This window comes from Harpia harpyja, chromosome 3 (assembly GCF_026419915.1).
Source record: "Harpia harpyja isolate bHarHar1 chromosome 3, bHarHar1 primary haplotype, whole genome shotgun sequence".
NCBI lineage: Eukaryota > Metazoa > Chordata > Aves > Accipitriformes > Accipitridae > Harpia > Harpia harpyja.
This window is the reverse complement of record NC_068942.1, coordinates 24113155-24139071: the sequence shown is the minus strand read 5'-3', so window position 1 is coordinate 24139071 and position 25917 is coordinate 24113155. Positions and strand designations below refer to the sequence as shown.

The 25917-nt window shown below is 38.3% G+C and overlaps 1 protein-coding gene across 2 annotated transcripts in view; it reads right to left on the bottom strand.

Annotated features, from left to right (window-relative positions):
• PHIP (pleckstrin homology domain interacting protein) overlaps positions 1-25917 on the bottom strand; it is a 121982-nt gene that overhangs the window by 46475 nt on the left and 49590 nt on the right. The window contains exons 16-19 of one of the 2 annotated variants that reach the window (XM_052781667.1): positions 10049-10177; positions 4630-4855; positions 1481-1618; positions 237-420 (exon numbers count right to left, since the gene is read on the bottom strand). In XM_052781667.1, coding sequence (XP_052637627.1) covers positions 237-420; positions 1481-1618; positions 4630-4855; positions 10049-10177 — 677 coding nt within the window. The remainder of the gene's footprint in view (positions 1-236; positions 421-1480; positions 1619-4629; positions 4856-10048; positions 10178-25917) is intronic. The other variant, XM_052781666.1, reaches the window with a different exon arrangement.

The window sequence follows — 25917 nt, the reverse complement described above, 5'->3', positions numbered from 1 at the left end:
ATTAGGTCAGTGTCCCAGCCATAAAATGCCATATAATGGCAGGAACAAATGGAGTTGAAACATACTGTAATCTTATGCTACAGGTCAGAAAACACTGAGGCAGCTAGATCCCATTGCATATACAAGTTAAATTACTCCATCATTTGTTAAATAGTCAATTTTTATTCACAATACTTCTGTTCAATTTAATCAAGTTCACCAGACTAAAATTCACTGCAGACTTGTCTTATGTTTACCTGGCCACACCAGAAGACAGTTCAGGCACTACAACCCTTCGACTCCATGCCACAAGGTCCCGCTCAGTAGCTATTTCACTCCTTGGTGCGTTGCTATGCATCTGACGCACACCTTCAATTTGTCCACTACGTCTTAAACCTATATTTGGTGGCGAATGTACTTCTGAGGTAGAACTTACAGATCCTAAAAAAACCAAAAAGCAATAGTTGTACTTGATCTGAAATTCTAAGGCAAGAATTTAAAAAGAAAAACTCAAAATGAAAGGAAAGAATTTTACTTAATCTATTACTTCAAAAGAAATAAAATATTAACTGATTAGAACTATTTCAGCAGTTTCTATAGTCACCACAACACACACACTTAAACAGCTACAGGGCTGCAGTACTCTGTTTAAAAATTCACACTGAAAAGGAACAGATGTATGAACAATCTGAAGCGAAGCAAATGTTTCATTGGTTTTTCTTTGAAAATGCTTTTGAAAACATTTCTGTGAAGCTGACTATTGCTACTGCACTCTAGTTCTGTATTATAAAACAGTGAGCTGTCTCAATCAGTATATTCCTTAAACAGTCTTCTACCTTCAAAAAAATGAAGCCACAACACTGGAAATTACTAGGAATCCACACTGTAAAATTTACAGACAAGAAATTGAAATGTTGAAAAGATAAAAAAACAAACAAACCAAAACAAAGCCACACACACAAGATCCTTCAAGCACCTACATTATAGCAAAATTTCAACATTTTCCCACATCTTTCCACACACAAGCTATTCTTGCTTACTCACGTAGATTGCCAATCATGATTTTTTAAGGGTTGAAAACTACTGTGTAATCTCGTGCAAGACACTGAAATATGGAACAGCTGTACGAAGAAACAAGCAGCTCCTTCCTCTTTTCTCCCTCCTGTTTCCTTATTTGAGACAATTCAGCTTTCAATCAAGTAGATGGTCAATTCCAGATTAAACAGTAGGGCAGTTACTTCTAAGGGAATGCAGTTGCTGCAAGTTCCCTGCATGAGCAGACAATAACTTTAACAAAGATAAATTTGTAATGTTAAGTACCGTGAGATTTTGCAGAAAGGTAAAAAAAGATGGGAAAGCTGTATTATTTTCTATGGCTCCATACCTCCCTTCTAGTTGTTCAACAAAATGCACAAATCATTCACAATAATGTGATTTATGTTTTTCCAACTCTCAGCTGCTTCAGAAGAAAAGCCACAACACCCAGCCCCCAGTAATCTACCTCTGCTTATCCGGCTGGTGCTACTCGTTCCTGCCTCCCCAGAACGTCTCTGGTCCTGCTCTTGCTGAAGTCTTTGAATCATGCTATCCAATGGACTAACTTCTTGATTTGCTTGTTGACTAAGAACTTGATTCAATCCTGTGAAGTAAAATATACAAGAGAACAACGCACAGATGTTGATTTGAAGAACCAAATGTTATAAACAGCTCATCTAAAGTTTTAGCTTGGAAACTTACATGTACAGTATATAAACACATGTGTAAGTATGGGCTAATACATATTTTTCTAACAGCCATTTTTTAAACAGGACAATTTTTTTCTTAATACATTGAGAGCATTATATATTCTGGAGCAGGGTCAAGATGATCATATGCCACTCCCAATAAAAGCTTAAATTTGATCAAGGGCCAGCAAGTCACAGAAGTTTAATACAACTGTTGTTTGTCGGCTCAGTCAATGTAAATTGTTCAAATGTGTGCTTAGCCTGCCCCAAATGCATTATAAAACACTTCAGTATAAGCCTCAATCAAGAAGGTCTAACTCAATTAGAAACGAATTACCTATACTGGAGAACACCAAGCAGTAAAAATGCTTGATTGAGCTCCAAACAGACATAGTGATGACACAGGTTAAGTAATGCTAACTTTCTTTGGTATGTAAAACAGTCAAGAAACCTCCTTTTGGGTAGATCTCTTGAATAAAAGACAGGAAATAGTTCTCAGAGAAGTGACTACAAGATGATAATATTGTTTCTGTGCAGCAAGCAAGATACACAGCATGCAAGCATAAACAACACAAAACCTCTTGTCATACTCACAATGGTCACAAAAAAATTGAGAAGTATGGAGAAAAAGGCAAGGGTTACAGTACTGACTTGAAAAGGAAGTCAGATACCTCCACACGGAAGTTAGATGGTGGAGTGGAGTGCTGGAAAGCTCTGGTCAAGAGAAGCAGAACTTGCAAAAACTTAGTAATGAGGGATGACAATGTTTGAAGAAACAAGCTACAGAAATTATTTTTCCAGCACGATTCCAAAGAGGTATCATAGTATAAATTGCACTTTGCAAGATCAAAGACAAGATATTACAGTAATTGTGCTATGAAATGAAGAGCTCTGATTATGTGGCTAGGCAGAAGCAGCCATCTCTTAATAGATGATGGTATGCAGAAAGAACATAAATATTTAAGATAGTGCTCTCAGGGCTTTAAGGTTATTGTAGTTGAAGTGAACTTCCCTGAAGCAGCAGAAGCTTGGAATCATGGAATGAGCTCTGGCATAACCACAGCTGGATGTCTTCTGACTCATGTAGTGAGACAGTCAGATTTATTTGGTGATCTCATGAGCAGACATACTGTCTACTGAAAACAATGGGCAATACTACTACTAACCCAAGAATGATCTTAAATAAGGAAACTGCTACCTAAACAAAATGAATGTTTTCTATGTACCTAGCTTGTGAGATTTTGCCTTTGCAAGTAACAGCAAGTTCTTTCTAAAAATGAAATAATAAAGATGCTGGTATATATTTGATTTTCTAAAAACATCTGGTTTAAAGGAGCTTCACATACATCTAAGCAGTAAAGCAAGCATCACTATCTGAATTCCTCCTACTCTTGTAAGCCCCTACAGAATACTTGACAAGAAATAAATTGTCAGTGCTCTGAGGGAGATCCACCAAATCCCATAATAAAGTTTCAGAAAGAAATGGAGCTTCCTTAGTGGAAGGGAACACATAAAACACTTGAACACAGTTTAGCTCTGTGTAAGACTGCATATATTGTTGCTAAACTGTAGAGAGGTAAACTGTCTCTCCATCATCTCTTTGGCTCTCTGTCAGCCTGGGTGATGGCTTCCTGCTATTAAACGAAATGCTATGGTCACCATCTTCCTATAGGCATTCATGTGTCATGCAACCACACCATTAAATTTAATATTGTTGGGTCTGTGTGCAGAGTCTGACTTGTTTCAAGACATTATATTGGAGAATGTGCCCAGGACATTTCCAAATTTAGAGAATTTCAGAATCACATGAATCCATGCTGTAACTGTAACAACGAAGTAAAATGGCATCCTTCCTTGGAAATCCGATTTAGCTTCAAAGCCTCTAGCTAAAAAGTTGGAGATAAAACATGGCATACATTCACTAGAAATTCACTAGGATTTTTTCCTTCTTACAGTTGCTTCTCAGGTAGCATTTATTCCTATAATTTTGGAGGAAATATGGAAATGCCTCTTAAAAATTATTATTTTAAGTATTCAGTGACTTATAATCCTCAGGTCTACAAATGAGGATAAAGAGATCTTTTGGTAACAACACTGTCAGTCAACCTTCCTGGAATGTCTGATACACCACAGGCTTAAGTATGGTGCAGGTATAAGCCCCTATTTACAGGCACAGGCAGTTTTCCCGTATTTTCAAGAATATCCAAATACTTAACAATGCTTATCTTGAAAACATTTAAAACTACTTTCACCAGTTACTGTTTGCTCATTCATACTAACATTGAAATAGTGACATGTAACAAGTAGGCATTGTTTTTACATCCCCACCCATGTGGACTACATTTAGGCAGTTTCCAACAGCCAGCCATTGGCCCAAACTATGCATGTTCCTCCCATGTTGTATGCAAGGAGATACAACTTTCGAGGAACTTCTTAGATTCTGAGTCTTCATCAAGTCTTCAGAGTTCTCTAACCAAACCATCAAAGCTTAATTTGAATGACTGCCTTCATCTAAAGAGAAAGAGGATTTTTGCATGCTTCAGGTGTTCTCTCATTTTTCTCTTGTAGGTGTTACCTGTTCTGACTGATCTGTGGAAGATCAGCCTATTTCCTAGGTTTTCTGAAGTAGGAAGTCTTACCCCAAAGAGATCAAATGAAATCTCACTCAGCAACATACACTGTTCCAATAATGAAATGAGCTCCAAGTTAAGTGGCATTGTAGCACCAACTAGTACTGACTTGATCAATGACAATACTGCAAGTGAAATTGTCACAAGCAATTAGTGCCAAGGACATTGCAATTCCTCCACACTACATGAACTACTATGCCCAGAAATGAAGAAAAAGGACGAAGTGAAAGGGAAAGGGTAGAACACCTGGAGTTAACTAGATAGGCTACTGTGTAGTGAAGTGAAATTTTCCATACCTGAAGATGTCACTCCCATCTGAGGAATAAGCTGTTCCTCCCTGCAGTTCTCACGACCAGGAACTAGTCTTTGATACCTTGCAGGATGAGGGTTGCCATCCACATCAACCAAAAATGGGGGAGGCATAAGGTGTGGAGCCTGCTGTGTCTGTTCATCCAGGACAAAGTTGTTGGCATCACGGATAAGGGGCCGATAATCACTATGAAAGAACATCTGATCTGCTATCTGTAAACAAAGTCATTTTGTAATTTTTTTAAAGAACCTATTAAAAAAAGCATACAGAAGATAACTGCCAAAAGTATTTTTAACAATGTTACTTGTGGTCACTTTTGCAAAAACAAGGTTATAAGCTGATCTGTTTATCTCATTTTAAAGGGGAAAATTTAGTGACTCCATGGTTCTTTCTTTTCTCAGTACTCCTTTTCTACATTATAGTGCAAGGAGAATAATCCACATTGTTTAAAGGTGGGGAGCATTTAAAGAACAGGGGAATAGGGCAATATTTAACTACTGGACGACAATCGACCAAACACAGCCTGGAAGTATTAAATAGTTTACAAATTTTCTTCTATACTCTGAATATATGAGTATATAATCTGATAACAAAAACCATGTCACAGACTTAGGAGCTATGGTGTAGGAAGAAGAGGAATAGGCAAGTATTTATCACATCATGTCATTGCCAAATATTTTAACAACAGCCGCCAAATGTATATATTCCTGTTATAATGCTAGATATATGAAAGAGTTCCAGTAGATAAAATAAAGCTGATCTAAAGTTGAATTCTCCAGGCTCAAAGTTTTCTTTTTTATTTCAGTCCACCTGCTCATACTTTATTCTAGATGACTTTCCACAGACACTCAAGACTAAGGAATTCTTTTGTCCAAATAGTATGTAAAAAAGGCTTATGCTCCATCCCTCATTAGCACATGCATCTCAGTATCGTGCAATCTCCTTGAACCACAAGGAGAAAAGAAAAAGAGAAGACAAGCTGACACATATACTACACATCCCAACACTACTACTGGCAAGCAAACCCCTTGGCAGCTCATGTACTCAGATTAACTTTGAACACATAAAAATAAAATAATAAAATCTTCATTCACGCAAATTAGATTTCCAGTGCAGTATAAAAATGATTAAACAATTGACTCAAGGCACAGAGATCTCCAAAAAAATCTTGTCTTCAGTGTTAAATACAGGTATTTGAGCACAGACAGAGGAATAAATGTTGCAGAATGTACTCTAGTTTCTGAAGAGCGTGCTCTATCATGACCAATCCAGTTTCCAGTAACTTGTTATGTAGAAATCAGTAAGGCAGAGGTTATAGGATCTGCTCAGAGGTCTGGTCTCTCACTGACAAAGGTCTCCTGCCCTGGGTGTGAGATGACCAGGAAGGGAAGACAAAGACAAACATCTATCATTTACAACATCAGAAAGTGCCTACATGCATCCACATGAGGTGCATAAATAAAAATTTAAAAAAAATCATAGGAATCACAGGATCTGGACCCCACAAAAATTCTGAAAAGTAACAACAAGAAGAAATTGGGAAACTGCATGGAAAGATGCAATGGCAAACAATTTACCTCAAGGATTCAAAAGGTTATCCTTACAAATTGCATACAGACAAGGTGATATCCCACTGAAGTAAGAAGCCCTGACTGAAGTCTTGTTGCCAGATTCTCTGTTAACAGAGGCTGAATGAGAAAGATAGAAGTACTTTCATGTGTCTGATTGACAGAATCAGGGCCTGCTTAACAACTTTGTTCCCTTCAGCTCAAATAGCTCTATATGATAAAGACAGAGGTCCTCTAGGAGGACTTAGGATTTTCTCCAGAATCATAATAGTAGAGCATCCAGTACTTTCACCTAGTGTATATTTTCCTATTAAGTACTTCCCCCTTTGAGAAAGAAGATTCCAATGGCATGATCATACAGACTGTGAGTTTTAATGTGCTGTGATTTGGCCGTACAGTTTTGTCTGCATCCGTGGTTTTGTAAGCAAGGGGAAGATCTGAAAATCCTTCCTTAGATTCAGTGACCTCTACCACAATAGTCTCTGGTGCGAGATCATGAAGGACTTCTTTGCAATTACCCTTCTGTGCACTCTGTACTGCACTCAGGTATGGTAGAGAGAGTAAACAACAATCTTCTACTCCACAAGATAAGAATGGCATTTCATGGAGAACCCAGGCTCAGACCAACTCTAAGGTAGAACACTGGAATGTCCCTACTGGAACCCAGGGCAACAACCTTATCCTCAGGTTATTTGAAGTCCTGAGAAAAACCAGAAGAATTAGACATTTCAGACAATCTTAAATGCATAATGTTCAGCAGACAACCAGTTAAAAGTACTAACAATCAGACCTATTTCTTGATATACTATTAGAAATCAAATTCATGACAATAAGAAGATACTACACCACCATTAGGACATACAAATCCTTTGTACATTTGGCTTCACAAACCCAGCTTGGGTTTGAGCACAAAAGCTTTCTACAAGGTTTGAGCTCTACAATTAAGACTCTCCTTCAGTAACTACACTACAAATTCAGAACACTCAGTTTCTCCAAATGGGCACACCTACACAGATGCAAGGAGATTTTCCCCCCTACTGCACCAATCCACCACACAGGAGCTGTCAACTTGGAACAAAGAACTATTGTTTGGGCAGTCTACAGGAACAAAAGCCTTAGAAAGCTCAGAGATCTAGTCCAATCTAAGATTTAAAATCGACAGAAAGCATCGTACCTTATGCTTTAGGACAGTTAGGCATTCCTGGATGAGTTTCCACCTAAGAAAGAACTTCTGAAATGCACGTGCCCTGTTGACAGTGAGCTCAGCTCATCTCTGATGATCTTCACACACTCAGAAATACCAGCTGAGATTGGCTCAAGGTTCCCTTAATTGGGTCAAATAAAAAAGGATCCCCAAACAAGCAGCCAAGGTATTCTTTTTTTTTTTACCCTACTACGGAATTACTCCACAAAAACATGTATCATCGAAACCGAGAAAAAAAAAAAAAAGAAAACCAAGGGGGGAAAAAAAAAAAAGGAAAAAAAAAAAGAGGAAAAAAAAAAAAGAAAACTGAGGGAAAAAAAAAAGAAAACAAGCCAAAACCACCCCATCGGCTTCATTGTGGCCAAGATCACACCGGGGAAAAAAAGCCTGGACAGTGGTTCAGTCAGCTAGGAAACACAGACACTATCTAAACATAGTATGAAAAAACATACACGTGGAAAACCAAGAGCTTGTTCTCTCAGCAGAGCTAACACTATCTCAGCTATAATCATTGTCCTGAGCAGAATTCACAAACGCAGGAATACTGAGCAGGTCACCACACTCCTTTCTTCTATAAAAATCATCCCCCAAGATGGATGGAAACCACTTTAAAGCAAAAAAACCTGCAGGTCCTACCAGCGCATATTCTCACAAGATGTCTGAAAAAAACCCAAGTATCTGAGGGGGGAGGGAGGGGACGGGAACGGGATGGGGGACAGACACAGGAAAAAGAACATTTATTCTCCAGCACCTACCCATCTGTAGTTACATTTTTCCATAAAACAGGTCAGACAAAAATGAAAGAGAAGATGGAACCAGACAAGAAAGAGATCTGAAACTTCCAAGCTGAGTTTTCTGAGAGCTGAAGACTGAGATTAAAGCAGTAACAAATCTAAGTCCTATTTGCTCCCATTTCTTCTATGGTCAAAAATGCCAAGATTACCACTGGCACAGTAACAGCTGGAGAGGATCATTTTAAATCACCCAATAAGTGAAAAATTTTAAACATAATCGTTTCTCAGAGGCTGCAGCAAAAACCCCAAGAGAACAAAGGGTCTGTAGAATTGAAGAAGTTAAAAGCAATTGTTTTCATTCTTCAAACAGATCTAATCCCTCACAAGGTAAATTCTCAAATGGCAGTGTAAAGGAAACTCCTGGTCTATCACAGCAAAGACAAAAAGGCTCTCTGTTTCAATTGAATTTCCAACGTTTCTGAGTAGCAGAGGACTACACACTTCCAAAATGATTGGACAGAAAAATAAACCTGGAACAATCCATGGACATGGTGAGAAAAATGTTTCTATTACAACAGGCTTTAAAGTTTGGAAGAGTAAGAACTCTGAAAGACAAAGACCTTGAAAATGATCTGATAATCCTGGTTTTCCTCGCTTGTGGTGTCTCTGCTCATCTGTTTTCTTTGGAATAGAAAGGGAAATGCACAGCTAGTAATAGCTGAGGGACAGCAACAGCAGCCAAGTACCAAATACTTCAAATCATAGTTGAGAGACAAGGAGGAAAAAAAAAAAATCCCCAATATGTAAATATTGCTGTAACTAGCATCAAAATAAGAGTTGGCAGACTACACAAAGAAATGCAGTGGCTTACAAGACAAAGATTAAAATTCCTTTTGCTCTCCCTCCTTCATGCCCCTCTGCATTGCTATTTGGCAAAATGCTTTCAAGGCCAGCCTGAGTCTAAAGATCCAAAATAGGAGGTAAGATCCAGAAGCCAGCACTTCACAAACAACCTTCAAGTATCAGCTACCAGAAGCAGAGATGAAAATCCTGGAGCAGATATGTCTGCTTAAGTCTTAGAAAGAGGGAGAAGAGACATGCCTCACCTCTTCCCTGGGTGGTAAAAGAAAAACTAGGACCTTGTGGGCACTCCAAACTAGGTGCCTGTATGGTTCATAGGGCATGTTCATCCACAGCGAAAAGAAATAACATCAGGTATCTTTACGGTCATGAGGGTCTGTGGCAAGACACCCACACTTAGAATACACAATGTAGACTATGACATTAGAATAAAGATGTAATATTTTAATCACACAGTAACAGTGGAACATTGCTGTGTAAGCACCAAGGCATCCACGACAGCAGAACTTCATTAACAGACATAAAATTGTATCACTAGAACATATAGTACATTTATTGTAAGTAACTGTCTCGCGGGTTATGCAATGTTTAAATACAGATAGCAGGAATTAGTTCTATTACGAACCCTCCCGCCCTTTTTTTCTTGGTCTTAGTTAGGAACCAGAAAAATATTTAAAACAAAATGTTTAACTATTATCAATTCCACTGCAGTTTATTCACATTATCCATCTGGACCCATTAGTAGACACTTGTAACCTCGTCACTTAAGAGAGTAGACAGTGACTGGGTAATTTAAAATGTTTTCTTTTTAAATTATTTTTAACTTTCCATGTAAACAGTAGCTTAATAGCACATTTCCATAGTTTAAAAAAAGTCAGTGAAAGAAAGCGCAATGTCAACAACAGGAATCTGAAACATCCCATATTAATAGCTCAAAACTGTGTTAAGATACACCCTCTTGAAATGAAGCTCTGAAGGAAAGTTTGCATGAATGCATTCAACACAGACAAACATTTTGATTTTCATCTTGCACTGTACCTTGTCATATTTGCTACTGGAACCAAAGCCAAAAATCAGAAGGTGACCGTGAGAATCAGTACATGCAAAATGCTGTCCATCAGGAGAGCACTTGCAGTCAAAAACTGCACCATGTCCTTGTCCTTCAATCTGAAATACATCAACATACAAAATAATTAAGTTACCAGAAATAAATAATTTTCAATTATGATTCTCAAAACTGTGGTGCTGATGTTGAAATTTATTATAAAATCTGTAAGACAGTATACTGCTAGATGGAAGTTACTTTAAAACATAGTTTACTTTTTAGCTATTCACTTTTCAGTGAATTTTGTAATAATGCTCATGAAAGATGCCAAATTGATAGTAGTAGAAACTGACAGACTTTATCCACAAAGCAGGCACAGTATAGGAAGTGAAAATAAAAGCTTCCCCTTGAACGTCCTGCTAATGAGCCTAACCAGAGAGCTGGGTCCAGTTCAGGGCTTAGTCACTACACCCTTTCAATCCTCTGCCTTTTTGCTAAGCTAGCCCAGTAGCATTGGCTGCTGTGGTGTTTCAGAACACCTGCCCACTAGAAAACGCACTGACATAGACAACCCACATTACGCAACTTAGCAACTGCCTATTTCTGTAATTTCTACTCCTAATTTATTGGAGTGGGGGAGGTGTAGATTTGTGTAAAAACTCCACTTTTCAAAGGAGAACTGCAAAGATTTTAAAAAAGGAATTTTTACCTGATACTCATTTTCTGTTTTCCAGTTCCATTAAGCCAGAACAAATGGGTTTTTGTTTTTCCCTGCAACCTGTCAATCAAGCAGAGGTGACCAATCACCACTCTGAATTTTCATGTCTTCAGCACCTCTTCAGAAAGCCCCTTTCTATTCTCCCCAGCAAAGCACTTTTGCATTTTCTTTAAAGAGACACCAAACAAAATTCTTTCCCTAACTGTGGCAGGTCTACATACTGCCAGAAAAAGCAGTGGTATTCAGCCTGCAGGCAGTACCACTATGCACTTCTGTAGCACCTTCCAGAGGCCGTCAGCATTATTTTAAAAAGTTAACGAACCGAGCCTCGAAAAACCTGTGAGGTAGGTACTGTTCTCACTATCTTACAGGCTGAGACAAAGGCAAGAAGTCTAAATCTTTTGCCCACGGTCTTACAACACATCCACACCCACACCCCTGCATATCCCCCCAATGGTAGAGGCTGCTACACCTATTACCAGTGCTTTCAGGCATTTGATAAAGGTCTGTCTTACTACAAGTACTTTCCATAAAAGTCAAATGAGTTTCTGGATTAGCAAAAGAGGAACATAAACTAATGAAAGTTTTATGTTCTACTTTGCCTATTATTCCAGAAGAAATGAACAGAAGTATCCTATAGGAAGAGATGGAAAATAAAAACAGAGCTTCAAGCAAGTGGCACTAACATCACAACAGCTAGGAATGCAGAATGAATTTAGGCTAAGCAAGATCCAACAACCAAGCCAAACTTACAACTTTGTGCTGCTTTTTGTATGTAGAAAGCTCACCATATTAAAGGGAGATGGTTTGGGGAGGTAGGTGGAAAGGGGAAGGAACTTCAGCCCAAGAATAAGCTTTGCAGATGTATAGTAAAAACTTGGAAAGGGAGTACTTACATAGAGATTTCTGCTCCCTTTCCCTTCCTCCAAAAAACTAAACATCAATGTATCAAGCTTCCTAACATTCAAGTCCTTCAAAAATAGAATTTCAGGGTTCTCCTAGAGCCTAAGATTTGAAGACTTTGTTTTACAAGGAAAACAAGGTATGTTGTGGGAAGACCTATTTGCTAACCATAGGGAGGGGAAAAATAAGAAATAGAAGGAAAAAAAATCAGACTATTAAGATGATGGGGTTTTTTAATCCTTCCCAGCAAGAAATGGTTTGGATGGACCATTTTCAAGAAACCCCTGGGAATTATAAGGGAAGACATTTCCTTCTTACATAAATGAAGAGTGATCAGTGCAAATTCAGTGATTAGTACAGTGCAAATGGTTTTACTCTAAATGTGACAGAACCTGGTTTAAAAACTGCTTTTGGAAAGAACAGCAGTAAGACCTTTTGGTACAACCCCTCAAGTCTGATGTACAATTACTTGGAAATAAAGATCTTTAATATCGTAAGAACAAAAATTACTGTTGGGGATAAGCTTCCAAGATGTAATTACTATTACAAATTTAAGAGCAGAGCCTGCCAGAGTGTGCTAGCCAGTAGAATTTTTTTCAAACAAAAATATTTGGAGATTAATAAAAGACACTTTACAACGGAATTTCTTCAACAATAAAGCTAACACAGAGGAGCTGGTCAGTTGCAAAAGGGGAAGCTGTAGTAAATCAGTGAAGCAGTAACTTCAGCAAGCTAGGTAAAGGATTTCAGCAAGAAGGAAGCTGCTTTCCCCACTCCATCCCTTTTAAATCAAAGATGCAAGAACTATGTGAAGACTGTATCCCAAGGAAGATAAACTGTTTGTTCTGCCTGGAACCTTCCCCAGCTGAACAAAGCATCAATAGTGAAGGGAAGAGACTGCTCATGAGAACAGAAAAAGCACTGGTCAATTAAGAGCTGTCCCAACAAAGGGCTGCCAAGAGTGAACATGTTAAGACACTGCTGATAGCAAAGCAAGTAGCAAGGACTCTTCAGCCACAAAGAAGAACCAGTGATGCTATACAATGAGGACTAAATTAGGATTACTTTTAGTCTCAACCCCAAGAATTAAGCTATTTGCCCGTATTTTCACTAGCAAGGAATGAGATGGAGATTGGTACATCACAAAGGGAGGAATGTTGATGAAATAAGAGAATGAAAAAGGGAAGTTACTCTTTTCCTCTCAGTTTTGAAGAGAGTTTATTGTTCTTCCCCAAACCAGGGAGAATAGAGGTGTGAAACTAGTACACAAAATAACATGTCTTAGATTCATAAAACTAATTTGTTGTATGAACACAAGAGTAGTACCACCTACCGAGAGAGAGAGAGCTCAATAATAAGCCTTTCTGACCTGGTATCAATAGGTAGTATGAAAGACTTAAAACCTACTTTTTAAGAAAAGTGAAAGACATGGGAGACAAAAAAAAAAAGAAAAAAAAAAATCAAGTAAAATGAAAATTAATCAAGAGTAGAGAGTACCAGACAGACTTAGCAGACTTTCTCCAGTAAAATAACTCAATTTCTTATACCAAGAAAATATAATTCATTCAACATCGCTAGATTTCACAGCCATGATATGGCACTGAAAACTTGGTTCAAATGGAACAGATTGTGATTAATAGGAGAAATGCAGAGTAGGTAAACTTGCTAAGGAAAGGATAACAGTTATTAGTTTTGGAAAGACATACAGAGCTAAGAGGATGTTATCAGTGAAGTTCCTCAAGCCAGGCCTTTCTGTTAGTGACTACAGAAAAAATTAGAGCCTGTTGATGAAATGAACATTAGGAAATCATCCACTGAGAACACATTTGAGACACAGCAGAAACGGTATCGACTGAAGCAATTAAAAGCTAACAGGACAAAACGCAATAGGCCATGAAACCTAGTAAGGTTATTAGAAATAACTTACTAACACATTTACTGCCAGAAAAAATAATGGAACTCAGTCTACACACAACGACACTATACATTTCTATCACGCCTTCCAACACAAGTCATCAGCACTGTTTAAAAAGTCAGTGAACTAAGCCTCTACTAGCCTGAGGTAGATAACGTTCTGTCCCGTCCTTCACATTAAGGGACTGAGGCAATTAGTTGGAAACACAGGGAGAAAGATCACTATGTATTCATTGCAATGCATCACATATAATGTAACAATAAAAAGAACACTATAATCCTAAAATATACCAGAAGTATATCCAGAAGAGAAAGCACATACATGCTAGACAAACAGACAACGGTAAGAACAAACTCTTCCAAAGCAATACACATAATTTTTGCTTCCCATGTTCAAGATAAGTAAATTTTAAGTGGAACAGCTACAAAGAAATGCTTCCACTCACCATGATAATGGAAAACCTAAGAGCTCAGCTTCTTCACATGGACACTAAGGAAAGAGGACTATTTTGTATGCCTATACAAAAAGACCTTTAGCAGGAAGAGAACTACTCTACTTAAATGCATAGGAACAAATGAAAATTAGCTACAAGCAATGTTCAAACTTGAAAACTGAAATTTAGATTCTAATGATCACAACAAAGGTATGCTAGAACAACTTTCTAAAACTAACAAAAAAGCAAACTTAAGTAGTTGTTACAAGACATATAACCTCTTTCATAAGTGATGAAACTACATCACAGCTGCTTGAGTCAAATCAGTCTCCAAGTATTTTGAAGTTCCTTTGCAGGTTTATGTTCTCCTTTGCTTTAAGGAACAATTTCCAATCACAGCATCCTTCCATGTCAAGCCAAAAAGTATCTACAGACTTTCTGCAAAGTTAGAAGAGGTTGCTGCAGATTTGGAGGAGTGGAAAGAACACTTAATTTTTAAGCCAGCTTAAAGAAAAAAAAAAAAAAAAAATCAAAATCAACAGGGCTTCTACACTGCTTCCAAAACAGCAACAAAGAATCAAATGGTACCAAGAGGACAAGAAGTAATTAAATTAAAACATTTACTAAAAATGTTTCTATCTTCCTATCACACAAGTTAGTTATCCACTCAGGAATGCTGTGTTTGTCTTGAAAGATAAACATATCAATGAAAAGATCTGACAGATCACCCACCCTATGGATGCCTGAAGCTATATAAAGGCTATATAAAGAGTATTTACAGCTGCTTTTTTTTTGTTAAAGAAAGTTTTTCTTAATAAACATCCTGCAAACTCCGTACTGGCTTCTACTTGGACTACTAGAGCATTACGCTGGCTTTGCCCTTCAGGATCTGCTCTTACATACTATTCAAAGGTGGAACCTCTCAAAAATTTCAAAAGCGTCTCAGTAGGACTACACTGACTGATTCAAAAATAACGCATCTATAATCTTACTCTAAGTCATTCTGTATTTCAGATGACTACAAAATCTGATCTAAAAATACAATACCATATAATCCTAGCAAAACTGGAAGTCTCTTCAGACTTTATGAAGACCACAACATAAGAAGTAACAGTTTTGAAATCTCTAGTTAACACTGGAGATTACAATACATTGTCCATAGGAGCAAGCGGTATATCTTTTGGACATCAGTCCAAAAAATCACCTCACGTGGCAGGAAATCCATGCACAGAGCATTCTGCTGAACTGCCTAGATGGAATCTGATCTTCCGTGTTGTTCTTCCAACAGGGACTCCAATTTTTTTTGGTATATCATTAAGGCTAAAACTAATCAAGTAGTTGCCAACAAAGATCTAGGTAGGCCATGCAGGTTTACTGATTAACAAAAAGGAAACAATGTTGTAAGCAATGTAATAATGCTGTTAGGGCTTCAGCGTTTATCAGGTTGCATTGAAAATAGAAGCAGCATTAGAAAGTAAGGAACCACATCACACATATCAGTAAAGATCAGACCTCAAAAGATGGGGCAGGAAAAACATTAAGATACACAGACATAAGGAGGCATAGCATAGGAATTGCCTGTAATGAAGTGTCCACACAAAAATAAAGGACAGAGTCAACAACCAGCTCTCTGAAGGAGCAGGAGCACACAGAAAAATCCGATTGCAACTTAGTAGCCTCTGCTTGATTGACACTTTGCAGGAAGAAACCCTTTTGACCTAGATCAGTTGATGATGCCATAATACTGACAGTAAATTCTAAGCAAAACAAGGATCAAACTGTACTAAAACATTCAAACAGTCATAAACAGGGGATGTGTGTGTCCAAATTCACAAAAACTAGACATCATTGCCATTATGAAATACATTACTACTAACACCTCCATGGGGGTTCCCAATTTTTCACTGATTTAAAAACATAAGACATGTGGGAAGAGGGCAGAGAGACTGGGGGTGGGGGGGACAACCACCAACACATCACTGCATCCAGATGGTCTGATTCTTCAACCGTAGTGCAGACTCTTCATTAACTTCTAGTAGGGTCAAAATTATACCCTCTATACTTTCCATTGTAGAAATCAGGAAAATTCTTACGGGCTGCCTGAACTTGACCTTTTATGGTCAAGTTCTTCATATGACAATTTCAGTCACTGCTTATGCTAATGGCTTCAAATAAATCTACAATATATCCAAAGCTCACAAAGCTAAGAAAGTGCTTCTATTAAAATTTTTCAAATGATACATTAAGTGTCAGAAAGTTGGGGAAAATGTATAAGCTTGAAAAAGGACCATGCAATGCAACTGCCATAAATCCTATAGAAGTCATTAAGGACCCACTTGAAAAGAAATGCACAGAACCAGGAATAGTACCAGACAACTTTAGACAACCAGCTAGCTACAGACTTGGGGACAAAAAACTCAACACATCAGCTTCAGCAATCTTGTCATTATTTCTTAATGCTTATATGGCTGAACTTTCAACCTTAACATCAACATGCAAGTTGTTTTTTTTTTTAAATATAAAACACTTATCTGCATTTACACAGATTAACTACTATCTGGCTATGAAAAGGCATATATTCACCATGGTAACTTCACATAGTGAATGTAAAGCAAAACTACTATGAATGTATCCACTTACTTCAAGCTTTCTCACTGGATATGTGACAGTACACATTTTCAATTTCAAAAACAAGCTTAATGATTTAAATACAACTACTGCTTTGCTGTATATCACTACATTTCCTGATTTTGTGTCAGCATTTCTAAGAAGCATAACCTGTTTCATTAAGACACCATTTGAAACAGCAGCAGCACTTTAGAGCTAGACAACTATAATCATCACGTAACCAGAAGAGGGTGGCCTTAACACAGTAGGTTAGTTATCTGCTTGCTGATTCTACTACTCCATTTGTTTTCAAAGGCAATCAAATTAAATAAAAGAATTTCAGAGATCACCTTCAAAACAAGCTTATCAAACGCATTTTTTGTTTCCCCAGCCAAAGGCTTCTCAAGAAAGAAGCAACCTGAAAAAGAAAACTAAAGACCAAAAAGAGTCACATTCTTTTTCTTTACTATAGCACAGTCGTAAGAGCTTGGGTCTAAATTTTAAGACTGGTCAGGAAATCAAGGGGCCTAAAATTAAGTTTGTGAGCGTTCACAAACAAGTTCTATTCTTTTGATCATACGAAAGCATTACATACTTCACTGCATAAAGTTAGAACGTAGTCTAATGAAAGCTAATGCAGCAGACTAGTAAGTAAATAAGGTTTTAATGAGCAGTCCTGCATCATCACAAGATCCTTCCAACACACCTTTTCTTCTACCTAACTTTTCTAGTGGTAACTGTTAATAATATGGTCATGTCTTAATCCTTTAAGTGTGAAAAGCAGATGCTGGAGTCTTATCTTCTCAACATAGAGACAGAGATCTTCCAGTGAAGTAAAACTTTTGCTCTTCACAACTATTACTTAAGGAATACCCAGACATAACCACTACAACCTTTTGTCTATCAAACTTTATTTACATGATTGCCTTGCTTCATGCACCTGACATAGATGTATAGAGATTAAAAAGGAAATTTAAATTTAATTGATAATTAATTTTAAAGTAACAACAATATATAGTCCTTTCTCTAAAAATTAAAGTAACACTGAGAAAGGCATTATGCATGTTTGCTTGAAAACTACATAAACAAGCTGTGGTATTTTTTTCCTTTTCAGATATCTTCTCTTTAATTTGTGGTAAAAAAAAAAACCAAAAAACATTAAGTTGGTCATGCTAAGCAGGTGACCAGTCTTAAGTCTTGCTAAGAAATCCTGACCCACTTTCTCAAGTACAACTCTGCAATTTATATTTCAGATAACAAGCACTGTCCCATCAAATTTGAAACTTCATTAGAGAAGCCAACCCAAGCTTCCGGTCAACTTGGTAAAATAAGAAATTCAATGCTGTGCAAAAGAAGTCATAACCCAAACGATTCTATAGATAAAAAGTTCACAGTCTCATTAATGGTTTTACCCTGCTGAGAAGCTACAAGTTTTTTTGGGTTTGGGGTTGGTTTGTTTTTTTTTTTCTTTCTTTCTTTCAAAGATTATTAACTTCTGCAGTACTTCCCTAACTCCAATCAAGAACATAAGCAAAAAGATCAGCCTACAAGTTTGTTAGCTCCACTGATACAGTAACTTATACCTTGGTACGGTATGTTCAACAACAGTTTATATTTAAGTACTTTGACAAGTTTTTCAGTACCAAGAACTTCAGAGCTGCTGTTCCCCATTAATGTACCTGTTAAAGGGAATGATTACATTTAAGTTCTGATGTGACAATATGATGCAAAGTCAAAATCACTTTATCTTGCTGAAAGGAACAATAACCATTTACATAAAGTTCCAGTAAGATGTCCTTTAATCTCTAAACTCCAAAAAAGAAAAGTTTTGTCCCCATTTTTCTTTTAGCTGTCACAAATTTTCTTTAGAAGAAAAAAAGAACAAAAAAGGAAATATAACTTTGTTTATGCAGTTAAATCCAGACTTTATCCTAAAATCTCAAGTAATTTGCTTCTGGGCTGACAATTTTAAATGAAGTTGGACAAAATCACATATTACTGAATTGATATTAAAATACCAACTGCAAAAACTTTAGCTTGTTAGAAAATTGACACTTTTCAATTCAGCTGCTTACAGTGTACCTGTTTTAACGTATGGTTTTTAATACAGATGGAAGAAACCATGCTCATCACTCGTCTTTGAATAAACTATTTCAACATTTTGTGAAATAAACACAAAAGTGTTTAAGTCCTTACTTTGTTTAAAAAGTGTTCATATTTAAGTTTCATCATCTGTTGCTAATTAATAAGCATATTGGAAAGAACACATGCAAGTCACAAGCTTCCTAGTTCTGGATACAATGCCTATTCACATAAAGTATAAGTAATGTATTTTACATGTATGCTGGTTTTGGTTGGGATAGAGTTAATTTTCTTCATAGTAGCTGGTATGGGGCTGTGGTTTGGATTTGTGCTGGAAACAGTGTTGATAACCCAGGGATGTTTTTGTCCCTGCTGAGCAGTGCTTACCCAGAGCCAAGGGCTGTTCTGCTCCTCACCCCACCCCACCAGCGAGGAGGCTGGGGGGGCACAAGGAGTTGGAGGGGACACAGCCGGGACAGCTGACCCCAACTGACCCGAGGGATATTCCAGACCATAGGATGTCATGCTCGGCATATAAAGCTGGGGAAGAAGAAGGAAGGGGGGACGTTGGGAGTGATGGTGTTTGTCTTCCCAAGTCACCGTTAGGTGTGATGGAGCCCTGCTGTCCTGGAGATGGCTGAACACCTGCCTGCCCGTGGGAAGTGGGGAACGGATTCCTTGGTTTGATTTGCTCATGTGTGCGGGTTTTGTTTTACCTATTAAACTGTCTTTGTCTCAGCCCACAAGTTTTCTCACTTTTACCCTTCTGATTCTCTCCCCCATCCCACTGTGAGGGAGGTGAGTGAACAGCTGCCTGGGGCTGAGTTGCCAGCTGGGGTTAAACCACGACACATGAAAGTGTGGGACTATTCATCATGAGCTTCCAACAGAAAAGGGCCTAGAATGAAAGCAAACAGCTAGGATTCTGGTACAGAGATCTAGATGAAAATATGCCCCAGTTAAAAAAAAAAAAAAAAAGTTAAGATAAAAATCACAATTTTTTTTCTAGGACACCTGAAAACCTGTAAGAAGCCTCATCGTACCTTACAGCAACTACAGCTATCAAAGACACTGTTGTCTTTCTAGGTCTCAGTGAAAAAGCATGTATTATCCCCAGGACCAGTGTTTTTCAAAAACAGCCAAGAAATCCAACTGTACCCTGTATCTTCTCCAACACTGATGCAACAGGCAGGTCAGCCTCCCCCTCAGGCTTTGCAATTTTAATGTTGGGGTTTTCTTCTTTTTTCTGATGGTTTCCATAAAAGCAGGACAAGGCATAAGAACAACAAACACAAATTCAAGAAGTAACAGTTACACTGCTGTAAAAAATGATCCACTATTCTTGAAGTACCAATCCGGTTCCCAGGGCAAGCAACATTTACTCAGTGACACAGAGGAGAACAATGGTGTTTCTGGGAGAGATTAAAGCTTCTCTTTCAGAAACGTAACAGAGTTCGTTGTCATTTCAAATGAAGCTGAAGGTGGGAGGGGGGAGAACAGGTTTGGTGAGGCTTTTTTTTTTTTCTTCCTCCTCCTCTCCTCAAAAAGAATCAGAAGGTTGCTTCAAATTCCTAGTTTACAGAGCTCAAGTTGTAATGCATTTCTGAAATATACTCATGGTATTTCTACATGCTCTGATTAAATGTGCTTTGGCATTTAGAAAAAGACTCATCAAATTCGCAACAGCTGAAGATATATATTGTGACCTTTAAGTGTCAAAAAGGCTAAGGTGGCTTAGCCTTTCAGCAAGTCCGATAAAGTCACAAAGGCAGGAGAATTTTGAAGAATTTGGATCTGTGAATTTAATACAAGATAGTAAAAACATTCTTTTTGTATCAGTTTTTCAAAGCATTCTTCAGAATACGATGAAAGGACTAAAGCCACCTTTGCATTGAGTTCAAAGTGGGTTCCAGAACTACCACTCACCCAGAGCCTGTTACAAAGAACACTGTAATACATGACAGTGCTCGGAAAGACTGTCTTAGCATTAAGGTAACGTAACAATAATCAGTCCAAATAAACTCTTCACAACCACTAGGAGGAACATATTAAGATTACAAGTAAGCAAAAGTCTGACTTTAACAGGCATCCAGGCACACAGGAGGCCCCTGAGGCACACGAATCATGTCAGATATAAGAAAGCCCACTACAGGCTACAGCAAAGCCTGACTTCTCAAAGATGCAACTCACAATGAGAGTCAGTCCAGTAAGACAGAAGAGCAACACCTAGTAGTGAAAGATCTTTTGCTGTTGGTTTTGTTTGGGGGTTTTTTTGGAAATCTGTTGACCAGAACCACCATTTTTTATTTAAAGGCATCAGTATTCCTCTTGATTAATTCCTACATTACACAAGGATTTCTTAAACACCGTAAGGCTAGTCTTTATCAAAGAATACACAAGCTTCCCGCTGCAGTAACTGCAATACCTACTTACAAAATCTGCTGCGTCAGGTATCAGATTCAGGCAAAGCAATTACATTCAAAGATACGGTACAAAAATCCAACATTCTACAGTGACAAAGACTGTAAAAATGCCTGCTCTCCCCTAGTCTTTCATTCTTGCTACTGTAGTACAGTTTTCATATTTTCAATGGCATACTTTTAAGTAACTGCAGTCACCATATGTTCCTGCAACTGTTCATAAAGCTATGCTGTAAACCGAATTATTCAAAAAAAAAAAAAAAAGGAAAAAGAAAGAAAAAAAGAACAGAGCTACAGGCCTGTACATATCCTGCAATCTTTTAGGAAACTTTTTTTTTAATATTCTTCTACAGGGCAGCCCACTCATGGGACAAGAACTATCAGCTTTACCACAAGAGAAACCCATACTCTTAAGGCTCCAGACAGAATGCCTTTTGCAAGCAGTCTGAATCAGTAGAGCTCAGCCTTGAGAGGTACTGCTTAAAGGAAAGCACACTTAAAGGAAGCCACCTAAGTCCAAAAAATAAAAATCAAGGCCAGCACTGTAACACCACAAACCTATCTGGGGTCAGACTCGAGGAACACCAGTACTTAATGTCCAAATTGCACCACCAACAAAAACCCAATCACCAAACCAAACAAAACCTGTGCACCCACCTAACATTATTACTAGGCACCTCCTTTTTGATCTGGAAGATTCTTAAGTCCCTGTAATTTTCTTTTTCCCCTCATACATTCTCAGAATTGAGAAACTTCTGCTTAGAGCCTACAGTAACTACAAGCGTAAGGCTAAGCTGCAGCACATAGCATCCAAGTGCCAACCCTGGCATTCCTAACAAACCAATAGTGTCAGGTCTATTAGGAAGTAACTTAGTGAGAACACCTGAAAGAAAACAGATCCTATGACAATAACTGAGTGGTGTACAGCTTTTATTTATGACTGAACACAGCACTAATTCTGCAAGTTCAAGAGCTTGCCTGAAGCTTGATGCCAAAGGCCATTTCTAACACTTCTGAATTTACCTAGAACATGATATCCATACCCAAGTAAACAAGCCTAGCAGAAGTGCCTAAACCTACAGGCTACAGATTCACATCTCTCCACAGTGGCACAACTTCAAGAGAAAGTTGGGAAGAAGGCCCATCTAGACATTTATAGCCGAGATGCCCTCCTGGGTAAGTGGCAGATGTTAAATTGAACACCTTGCCACTGAGGAGAGAACAGAATCTAGGTCTTTCATTTCCCAGCTCAACAGCTTAACATTAGTTAAGGCAATCCCAAAAGATGAGTGCCATCTGCTCCTGTGCCCTCCTTTTAGGAGAGCAGGGACCTCCCTCAGTTATTGGAAAAGTGCCTTACCACACAAGGGACCCAGATGTCTCATTGCAGCTTTTGAGTAAGAAACTGCATTTCAAATATATCTCTATGTACATTATCACGCAGCGGCTTTCACTGGACAGCCCACCATTCAGTGTATTTTTTTTCCTGGATCATCCACTAAAACACCTAAATCTCACACACTGCTCAGCAAACTGAGGATTTGGTAGGATACCGCAGTCCGCTCTGCAGACTAAGGACCTTGGTCCCCAACAACTTAGGTGCCACAACAGTCAAGTCCTTCACTGAACCTAGGCCCTGGGTAATGAGCCACAATTTAAACACTTCAAAGGCTTCATGCTGTCCTTCTGTAGCAAAAAGACTATTTTTGTGAAATACATAAGCTCTGAAACAATTGGCTGCAGCAACCATGTATGGTTTATTACCCTGTTTCTTCAGAAGTCTGCTAAATGCTTACTGTACCTGGGAAATACAGCATGTGAAACTGCCTGAATATTATAACACCAAAGCCACGACCTCATTGATTCCTTGGAAAAATGAATGACAAAAATGCACTGAGAATGTGTTTTTCATTAGCAGCTGTATTAAGTCAAGACTGGCAGGGATATTACACAGGCCACAAAACAACAAGTACCTGTATTTGCACATGCAATTTAAAACCATCCCAGGACTTATTTGCTGAATCTCGAAATTGCCTAAAAAGCTTTAACACTCTCACACTCTTGATATTTCTGTGGCAAATTTCACTCTCTGGGGTAGTGAATTCATCCCCTGAGTCTAGCTGACTCAAGTTACTGAATTAAGCGAGTTCTGAATGCCCATGAACTCTGACACTGAGTTACGTGATACTTACAGAACTAGATCAAATGAAGACTACAGGTGAAATGTGGAATATATAAAATATATACATACTTACTGAGAGTAAACCCATGTGTGTAGACAGTCATTTACGGGACTGAGTTTACTATTAATTATAAAGATCAAAATCTGGCAAACAGACCAAAGATGCTTCAAATTAACTATGACTGTCCCAATTGATTTAAAAGCAAATCTTAATTTTAAAAACCTGGGAGAGAATATTCTGTAGGACCACCGGAGTCTCCTAGTGCCACCTATCTGTAACCAGCAAGGCACAAATAAACTTTGAGTGCCCCATTTAAGTTAAATACAAAACAAAAAGTGTATTTGGTTACTATGGCTTTGCAATTTCACATTCGCTGACTGGATAAAATGAGTTAAGCCTCAAACTGATTGACACCTCTTGCATCCCTCGAATTTTGATTTTTTTTTGATGCTGACAATGAAGGAATTGAGGGGTGGGGAAGTGGAGCAGGGAGGGAAACAACTTAAAAATACCCTACTCTACTTTAGGGATTTGCCACAAGGCTTTAGATGTACCAAGCAATCCATCTTAGGATGGGAATACCTGACTGGACTATTATTAAGCTAAGTCATCTAAGATTTTGCTAATTCAACCAACACCCCCAGGGTCTGCAATTTTTTTAAAGAGGCTTTTGTTACAACAAAGTCATCCGTGCTAGTTCTGGTACCACAGACACTGTTTTATCAGGCAATGATAATAAGAGGTACTTGAATGGCAAAGCAGATACCTCATGTCATTCAACTCTCAGGTTTGGTTCCTCCAGGTGATGTTCCCTGTCTGATCCAAAAGAACCCAATCTGTAAAAATTTCCCATACCCTGAATACAAATACGAACACTGTTTTTCATAAGTATGAGACGACATATTGACCAAGTCAATGAAGGTAACAGTGGTTATCAGAGTAATTTAATAGTGGCTAATGTAATGATTTTCCCAGCTGATATGCCAGTTAGTTAATTGGGAGAAGACTGGCAGCTCTGCATGTATTCATGCCTTCCCTTAGTAAACCAGAACACTTAACATTTGCAGCTCTGCAGAGGTTACTATGCAATCAAGTCTCACAGTCTAGAAGCATCTTTCCCCACCCACCCACCCATATAAGAAAACCCCTAATTTCGACCCATGCCTTCTGAAGCATCAGACACGGAAGACTGGTTGGTGAAATATTCAGAGACTGTAGAGAGATGCCTCTCTTGCATACCTGGCTCATATGACTTATTCACTGGTTTGAGACAAACTGATTGCCAGATTTACAATTCCCCTCACCTCACACAGCAGGCAGACTTTCTCACATTCATTTCTAGCATGAAATACAGATTACTAGCTGCTGAGATCTGATTGTCTACACATTTCTCTGACTCCAGAGATCTTAAAATGTACGTGATTTTTACCCTTTTTAGGTGTTTGTGTTGCACTGCACCCTTGAAATAAATATCTCAGTCCTTCAGGGGGTTGCCTAACATCACAGGCATCTGTAATTTAGATTCTGATAGCTCTTAAGTGGACTTGTCTTATGAAGAGCAGATGAGCTCAGCCTCTTCTGACCTTAAATTTCATGAAAGCTATCATACATCCATCATTAAGTAGTAGTGAAAAGGCAACCTAGCCATGCAATGAGAACATACACCTCAACTGGTAACAGTGAATAGCACTGAGTAACAAAGATCTGTTCTCATAGCTCCAAGATGATTGTCTCTGATCCTTCGTAAGTTCAGTTACAGAAATCAATCCAGAGGGAACAATACTGAACCTAGGTCAGTGCTGAAGGAGTCTAGGCTGCTCTCTCTCCCATTAAGCTTGGCAGAATTTCCTCAGAGACTTTATGAACTGTACTGTACACTGCACATCTCAAAATCTTTCTTTAGGTTCAGAGTGACCTTCCTGGCTTGACTTCATTTTTAAATGCCCTTTTTCTTTTTTGTGAGTAGATCTATGGCAGGTCTCTTCTTCAGATGATCTTCTTTATGCTCCAAGACTGCCATTCCACTATGGCTGAAGGCTGGATGAAGCCCATTTGCCTACTCTCAGCATTCTCAATGATTCTTCATATTCTACAAAGACTTTGGTAATTTTCTCCGGGAGACAAAGTCTGAATTGCACAACACATCATTACCTTTTTGAGGAAAGATATGTACAAAGACCCACTTAATATCAAGAACCAGATGGAAATACCTATTGCATCCATCTTCCAGAAGAATTAGTTTAGCGCAGAACAGACCAAATTTGAAACCTGCATGTGGAGGAGCCCTACACAGAAAGGCTGACAGCATTCAGTCCAATGGGCCAAGGCAGCATACAACAACATTGTATGAGATCAGGTGACTCCTGAAGAGCTTTAGCCAGATTAAGAATTAGTAATGCAAAAATAAACCAAGTTCCACCTTGGTTCCCCAGGCAGGAAACAGAGCACTAAAGGAGGGTCTCTGTCACCCTGTCTCTTATGCATGATCTCTGACAATGTAACTAACACTCCAACTTCATGTGGATGAAGCATATAGAAAGATCACCCTATGAAATACAGCCAAAGAAACAACTTTTTACATTTTACAGATTTAATCTTTGC